An 8,502-nucleotide genomic window follows, 5' to 3' on the forward strand; every position below is an offset into this window, starting at 1 on the left:
TACAATATTGGTCAGGAAAACATATTATACCCCATTAGTATGCCATCATAAATGCAAGACATATCTATACGGTGGGAGCTGTCAAGGTTTGTGAAAACAGAGGAACCTATTGATGCAACCAGTTTTTTGAAGAGTTTATAATAGCTTTGTTTTTTTCATGTTCCGTATTTGACAACCATGACAGATATTGAATACATACATTAAGTGTCATATTGTTAAGTTTTGCATAAGAATACTGAATATGTAATGTAGATGAAGAATAATGTATGTATATACTTTGTAAATGAGTTAGAACATCTCATATATTCTAGTATAATTATATAATTATTTGCTGATAAAAAAAATTATTTAATTGGATAAAGTATTTTAAGGTTTAGAAATTTCATAGCAATCAATATAGGAGAAATTTTTTTGCATAACAAATACTTTATAAATTGAAAGATACTTGTAATGTCAATTACTAGATATAAAGTTTAGAGCATTATTAATAGAATGAGCTTAAACTTTAAGTACATCATCATCAAAGAATATTGCAATTGAATATATGAAAAGATGAATAAAGAAAAGTTAATTTGCAAAAAATCAAAGACCACTTTTAAATATAAATCATATTAAAATTGAAAGAAAGATAATATACAAACATCAATTAGGTCAGAATCAAATAATTGAGTTTATTAAGTTTAAGAACAGAATCATCTAAACCTTTAATGGAAAATTGAATACGTGGATCAAAATTGACCCAGTTAATGTTTCTTATAAGAACAAACAAGAATTGTTTGAGATTAGAATTTAAAAAAATCATGATCATGAATTCTTGTCTTCAGCTGATCATGAACTCCTCACTAGAAAAATTAATGTCTTCTACATTTTTTTTATATGAGAAACTCAACTCTTGAGTTTTGTCATCTTGATTTTTTCTTGAAACATCAACTCCTATTTCACATTTAGCAAAGTGAGAAGATGATGCTTTTATCATACAACTCATCCTTACAATATGATCAACTATTCCAAAATTAACACATTTTACACTAACAAATTGTAACTTCTTATAACAGTTATTTTAAGATAATAAGTATTATTTTATAATAAGTACTATGATTCATTTCACATTTGAGATTTTAACATAGTTGAATATCTTGATTTGAATACACATGTATGCTACAAGAGATTTGTGTGTCTCTTGTCTTGCTTCTTGTTCTACTAAACCTTTGCTTCAAGGTGGGGGACAGATGAAACGTGATGTCAGTTGCGCAATTCATTTCACTTTTGTTAAGAAGAAGGGTTTCAAACCATTCCTCACTACAGATCTCTTTTACTTCATCAAGCAATGTATATTTTAAATGGAGTGATCACATTGAAAACATTTTATAATTTCACATGAAACAGACAAGGCTCTCTGACCATAAAAATGGACATATCATTTTGCCTTCATCATTAAGCATTGCCCTAAAAGTATTACAATGACGATGTCCATACAATAAACGGTGACAGCAGAAATATACATAATTAACATTGTGTGGACAAAAACCAGATCCAGACAATTATGAACAGACCCCACCTCTTTTTTAACAGAAGCTGGATCAAAGAAAAAAAAACAAAGATTGAGAAAAAAAAAGGTCTTTTAGAAAATAAAATGCACATCGAAGATGAAGATGGTGGCGAGGTCCTTTCAAAAGCAATGCACGATCACTCCCTGCATCTACAGGGAAAAGAAAAAGAAAGAAATTAGACCTTAAATATTGGCTTGTTTTAATTTTCTTTTACTTTGTTTTTGTCACCATGTGATCCTGAACATGATATGTATTTCAACCTAAGCTGCTGAAGGTGCAGCAAGAACACGTTGAACAACCTTTGATAGATGTCCCAATGGTTCCATGTCAACACCATCTACTGAAGCTTCACTTGCTCCTAATGGCTTGTAATCAAGCGAAGCATCGTTGTAGATATCCCACCATTTACGGACCAGCATCTTTATGTCCTCCCTCTGCATATTTTCTTCTTTTCCAGTATATCTCCAAGGCTTTGACCCCTAAAAGTATTTCACAACAAAATATTCATTAATTAGACTGTATATTCATTAATTAAATTATATGTTAGGTTAGACCAATGTTTAGTCCCATACCGCTGCACAGTAGTGAACAACCTTGACTTCCTCAAGGTTAACATTTTCTGGGTGACGCCAAAGCATGGCGAGAACAAGGTTGTAGGTCAGAGGAATTGGCTTATAAATGTCCTTGAAGTACATGTTCAAGAAGTCCTGCTCTGCAAACGATGTGGGAGTAGTGACTTTCAACCTTTTCAGTAAGTCGTGGTAAGTGGCCATGCTAGGTTCAAACACGAACATGCCGGCGTTGAAATAAAGAGCAGGGGGCTGGCCCAATTCAGTGGGCCACTGCACCTTTTCTGGACACTGCTGACAATACCCAACCTTGTACTGAGGAGTGTGACTCCATGTCTTCTCGCAGAAACAGTCCATCACAGCATAAAACTGACCGTCAGGTAGGTCAAATAAGTGGTCTATATTCTCAAACACTTGAATGTCTCCGTCCAAGTATATCATCTTACTGTATTCTACAAACTGCAGTAACCATGATACAATTCCAGTAAACTTTTACTTTATTTTAAAGTATATAAAACTTTAATAATCATAAATTCTATCTGAAAAAAAAAATAATAATAATAGTAATAATTTACGTACCTCCCATATACGGAGCTTGGAATAGTTGATGACGTAATAAGCCATAGCGAACTGGGTCTGATTTTCTGGTGGGTAAACGGGTTCAATCTCACGGACGATACAGCCCTGAGATTTAAGAATCTTACGGTGCTCTTCTGGCACGTCAGGAAGGACAGCCACCACCAGTGGGTAGGCTGTTTTGACCTTTCTCAAGCCTTTGGCAAGACCAACCACCCCTTTTACGTAGTCACCATTTCCGGCAAGGAATGTGACATAAGCACGTGGTGGCAGGGTGGTAGGGCTGGTGAAGGAGGCAGTGGATTTTGTGACGGTGGGTACAAGCTCAGGGGCCATGTTTGGTGAAAGTGGTAGAAAGAAGTTAAGTGCTTAGAGAGAGAGAGTGAGAGAATAACAAAGAGGATTATTGAAGTTGTGATGGTGGAAAATGGAGGAGGTAAGGGATGATATATAAAGAAATGGAAGGGGTGTTGAGGATTTACCTTAATGTGATTTGATCAATTTGTGGTTCCATTTGATCATGCAATTTAAGAAATCTAAGCATCTGTGTTTGGCACGTGTCCTAGGGAAATATCTAACGGTTGAAAGTTATTATGGGAAGGTTCCGGATAGAGTAAGGACCGCGTGCTACGTAGAAGACACTGGAATAGGCTGGGACTCTCAAGGATTCTGGTGGACTAGAATTGCCATCGACATACACATAATTTCACACCAAATCAATAATACTTTATAATAATAATAATATATAAAAAATATTTATCAATCAAAAACTGAAACATTTGTTGACAAAAAAATATACTGTTTGGAATCTTTAGTACAAATAAATCGTTAGATTCATGGACTGTAAGAAAAAGAAAAGATTAAAGTATAATTTTGAATTGTATTTGAATAATTAAATAATAGAGGTTACTGGTCTATAAAGTACTACCTTTTTATACTCAACAATTATTTAATAAGTTAACAAAAAGACTATATGAATGTGATACACGTTTCACTGCTGTATTATATATTATAGTTTTTCATCTATTTTATTACTAAACTACCGAGTGTTATTAAACTAAAGAGAACGGGCTAAACGTCCACCTTGTTAATGTTCGGATTGTTATATCTAATCATTTCTCATTCATTCTATTATTGAGTTCACCAAGTGTTAATAATGTAATAAAAAAATCATATTGGTTTGGTAAAAAAAGGTGATGGTATAATAATTTTAATTTTAGACTAAAAAATTTAGATGTTTTTAATATATTTATATTTCAATTAAATCAATTCAATATTTAATACTATATTGATTTTATTAACTTAAAAACATCAATAAATGTATTAAATATTCAATTTATTTAACATCCAACTCTATACATATATTTATTTAATACTTAATCATTCTCTAGGACAAAACTAAATTTATCATGATAAATAATGTATTGAGTATGATTATATGTTGAGTATGATAAATAATGTTTGATTAGTCTTTTTGTTTAATATTTTTTTACCTCCACAAAGATTTGTAGTTTCAATTTCTATTATGTAAAAAGACTATATGTAAACATTGAAATTTTTTTAGTATATAATTTAATAATTATTTTTTAAATAAAATTAAAATAATTTATTTTTTTAACAAAAATATATAAATATTTCTATTTATAATTATAATGTTATAAAAATTAATGAAAACAATTATATGTACACTTTATGTGTATAAATTCTAATTAATTTTGTTATAATACTTAAATTTTTAATTATATATGCATTTTTATATTCATAAAAAAAATATATGTATGTGCATGGATTTTCACTGATAAAAAATTTAAATTGTTATTTTTCTTCATAAATATAAATATTTTATTTTAATCATTATCATTCTATATTTATGTATGGTTGAATATGATTTCAGTTTCACTCTCACAAGTTAAAAAATATCTAATGGCAACATGATCTTAATCAAAACAACAATTTTTTTTTTCTCATTAAAGTCGGGTTCAGATTAGACAAATAAATATAAGCTGAAATTTATTCTCATAGAGTTATCTTAATTAATTATTTCACTAAATGATTTTGATTTCACTGCACTTCGATTTTACAGACAAAACACCACTAATTTTCCAGACAAAACAATATCCCATTATGTATGCTTTGATACATATTTTTCTTAATTGAGAGTAATATTTTTTTTGTATTTTAGTAATTTTAATTTTGTATATAGATCTTGTATTTGTAAATTAAAAGTATTTTTTGAATTTTCAATAATGAAGTTGGAAGCATTAAAACATAAAAATTGTAACAAAATTTAGAGAAACAACCTAAGATGGGAAGTTACGTCAAGGAAAAAAAAACAGCAGTTAGTTGGACCTTAGTGATGCATATGTGATCCCAGAAGGACCATGGCATCTAATTCATGGTTCAAATGCCACTGAGAAGTCACACTCACCAAAAAAAAGTAAACTAATACGAAAAGTAAGTTACAATAAATAAAATGAAAATCAATTAAATTTATGAAACTTGACATTAACAACAAAATAATACATATTAATTTCATAATTTTTATAATACAATATGCAGAAATAAAAATAAAAAAATAAATTTATGTATAGTGATGTACTACTAAATTTTACTACATTGATTGTAAACAATTAAAACAGATCAATATTAACTTAAATAAGTAGATATTAGGAAATAATATAAAAAATTTTGAATAACAGATTCTAACAAATTTAGAGTTAGGGTTACTACAAAAGTTCAGATTTTCAATGATACAACACACTAAGCAATTTTAACATAGGCTAAACCCAAGCAGGGAAAAAAATTATTATGAAAAAAAATTCAAAAGTTGACATTTCAACACTCCAAAGTCTAGGAGTTATAAACCATCACATAAAATTTATTAAAAGAAATTAAAAAAATACAGAAATATTGAGACCACACTTCTACCTAGTACTCTTTTTCTAACTTTTTTCTTTTACAACCATTTCTTTTTTTTTTAAGTGGTATGTTGTTAAAAAGGATACACACAACACCTACGCCTAGCAAGATGACCTCCGTTGGCACGTTGATGCATGCATGTCTTCTTCCAATATTTATATTAGTGAAAAATAAACATACTATAACAAGTTATTAAATTAAATTGAAGATAATAATTTTATAAATAAAAAAATTATATTAAATAATTTTGTAGTGAAAATCAATATAATATAATATATATATATATATATAATATTATATATATATATATATATATATATTTATTAAAAAAAACAACCCATTTAATAAGTCTTTTTATTAGATACAAAATTCCTTTTTTTACTTTTTCTTATTTTCTGAAGCTATAACACATTTTATTTCAATGTAATATTTTTTTATTCATCACCAATGTTGGTCCATTAAAATTCCACCATCCCAAGGATAGCTTCATACTCAATGTTGCAGTGTTAACCCATGCATCTCATTACTATTGCACTAAAATAAATATTAGATCAATTATAAAACTAATATAATAAATATTCTAAAATTGATTTAATATACTGATTTATACCAAATTAATTACATAAATAATGATATTATCAAAGTTATATGAACTGATTATATCTTGATTAAAGTCAATATTACAATATGGATATATGATTGTAGCAAATAAAACTCTATTAAAATAATTCAAGTAGGTAAAAAATAATAAAAATAATAATAGATAAAATAAATAACAAGGCAATTTGTTTAGTTTTTACATTAGAAAAATAATATATTACCATGCTAAAAGAAATAAGATATTTTGATATTGTAAAAGAATATTAATTGAAGCCTGATTTGACAGATAATTTTAAGAGGATAGATGAAAATTTGAAATGTTTCCAGATGAAATATGTTATTTAGGTAAAATTTCAAATTAATAATAGGAGTAAGTAATATGGATTACTTAAAATTTGATAATTTAAGAATTTATCTAAAGGGGTAAGAATTTGCATTTTTTATAAATTTTCAAATTTATCTCTCTTTTTTAATATATATATATATATATATATATATATATATATATATATATATATATATATATATATATATATATATTTTCTCTAGTGGTTGATTTAATTGAGATTAAAAAATTATTGATTTGGATTTTGACATTATTTTTAGATAAATATTGAAGATTTCTTTTAGACTAAAGTCGGTCATGTTTATTATTTTGTTTTATGTCAAACACATTCTTTCTCAATTTAGGTCAATTAAAGTTATTTTCAATTAATGTCAATGAAGAGTTTTTTTTTCAATCAATAATTATTGAAATTATTTTGAAGACAATAGTAAGAGTTGTTTTTCGATTTACTTACGAGTTTCTTATTAATATTGGGAGTTTTACTTTTTTATTGACATTTCTAGAGTTTGTTTATCGATATTAATGTGAGTTTTTTTTATGTATACTGTTAGAATTATTTTGTTGATGTTGTTGTTATTGCAAATCATTGTTATTTTTTTGGCTCTATAAATTGGGTTATTCAAGCCATGTTTGAGATGTTTATTTATAAACGTGAACTAGATTTCTTTTCAATTGATATATGTCGTGGTTATTGTTTTGTTAACGTTTACTGTGATTATTTTTTACCAAAGACATCAATGTTATTTTTGGTTAATAAATTTTCTGGATATTTTTCTAATGTTATTTTTTACCAATGACATTAATAAATGACATCCAAACAATGAATAAGGTTCATTTATAAAAGACTAAATTCATTAAAAGTTGTTTTGATGTAATTAGACTGAAAGTTGTTTTGACGTAATTAATTCATTAAAAAGTTATGTTGTTTAAAAGCATCTAATACATTATTATTAGATTGCAACACCTTAATAAAATTGTGGTCTAGATACTTTTGGACTTGCGTTATATCTTGGGATGGAGTTGGAAAAAACAGTATATGCAGCATTCATGAGAGAGCATGGTTGTTTGGTTCCGTCAACTAAAGCACAAAACAACAAATGTATTTACATGCAATGAAGTGTAACACTACGAGAGTCCACGCGTAAGGAACCAAGCAACTCAATAATCCACGTGGTGTAAGCATGTCGCATGAAACAAGAGTAATCTGCTACAACAAGATTCCTCAGAACTCATTGTTTTATTGTTTTCTACAGAACTGTCAGTCACTGTTTTCGAAATGTGTGCCCTTGTCCTTTCAAGCAATTTTTAAATAAAATTTTAATCTTGTATTAATATTTATTATAATTGACTTGTAATTTGGAATAAATTTAGATAAATAAGGGGGACCATGGTATGGTATGGTATCTAATTCATGGGAGATATGGCACGTAGGTGTGTTGAGCCACCGTCAGAATGTCAACATCAGATTGTCAAAAAATAATACTAAATAAATATAAAAAGTTTGAGTATCAAAAATATCATTTTTATTTTACATTATTCTTATTATATGAAAAAAGTTATATTTATTAAAATTTGAATGAATTAGGATTGATAAGAAGTAAGTCGAACAAGGATAGTAGTATCTATCCACTGTCCGATTTGCAAATAAAAATTTATCTAAATAAAATTAAAAATATATAAAAAATCTCAATCCTTTTTAATAACTACTAAATTAGATATTATATAATTTATTTTTATCAAAAATATGTATCACGGTTAATTCGGTTATTCTTCTAAAGTTAAATATTGTTTAAAAATATTATTTATATCATAATTATATAAAGTAATATTAAAAAGGAAAATCTTATTTTATTTATGTTATTTTAATATAAATAATAATTTATTTAGTAATTAATTTGATTACTATTATAAGATAATTTCTTAAAAAAATAACGTGTGCGTA

General features: G+C 27.2%; 1 protein-coding gene across 2 annotated transcripts; it reads right to left on the bottom strand.

Moving 5' to 3' along the window:
- Window positions 1-1,397: 1,397 nt before the first annotated feature.
- On the bottom strand, window positions 1,398-3,151 carry LOC108328082 (galactinol synthase 1). 2 transcript variants are annotated; one of them, XM_017561872.2, is made up of 4 exons: window positions 2,699-3,151; window positions 2,123-2,578; window positions 1,850-2,029; window positions 1,398-1,699 (listed from the first exon to the last, which is right to left on the bottom strand). In XM_017561872.2, exons 1-4 carry the CDS (start codon window positions 3,029-3,031, stop codon window positions 1,670-1,672), a joined length of 999 nt encoding a protein of 332 aa, XP_017417361.1. In that variant the 5' UTR covers window positions 3,032-3,151; the 3' UTR covers window positions 1,398-1,669. The 2 variants fall into 2 exon arrangements, with proteins under 2 accessions (XP_017417361.1, XP_017417360.1); XM_017561871.2 differs by having other exon boundaries at window positions 1,811-2,029; window positions 2,699-3,134.
- Window positions 3,152-8,502: the final 5,351 nt, after the last annotated feature.

The sequence above is a fragment of the Vigna angularis genome, chromosome 2 (assembly GCF_016808095.1).
Source record: "Vigna angularis cultivar LongXiaoDou No.4 chromosome 2, ASM1680809v1, whole genome shotgun sequence".
Taxonomy (NCBI): Eukaryota; Viridiplantae; Streptophyta; class Magnoliopsida; order Fabales; family Fabaceae; genus Vigna; species Vigna angularis.

What these genes read in the sequence shown, in the direction of transcription:
- LOC108328082 (XM_017561871.2), bottom strand. Translation starts at nt 3,031, where the DNA reads ATGGCCCCTGAGCTTGTACCCACCGTCACAAAATCCACTGCCTCCTTC. An exon ending in CCAAGCTCCGTATATGGGAG is followed by an intron (nt 2,579 to 2,698) that starts GTACGTAAATTA and finishes TGGTTACTGCAG; the next exon opens with TTTGTAGAATACAGTAAGAT. An exon ending in TTGTTCACTACTGTGCAGCG is followed by an intron (nt 2,030 to 2,122) that starts GTATGGGACTAA and finishes AAATACTTTTAG; the next exon opens with GGGTCAAAGCCTTGGAGATA.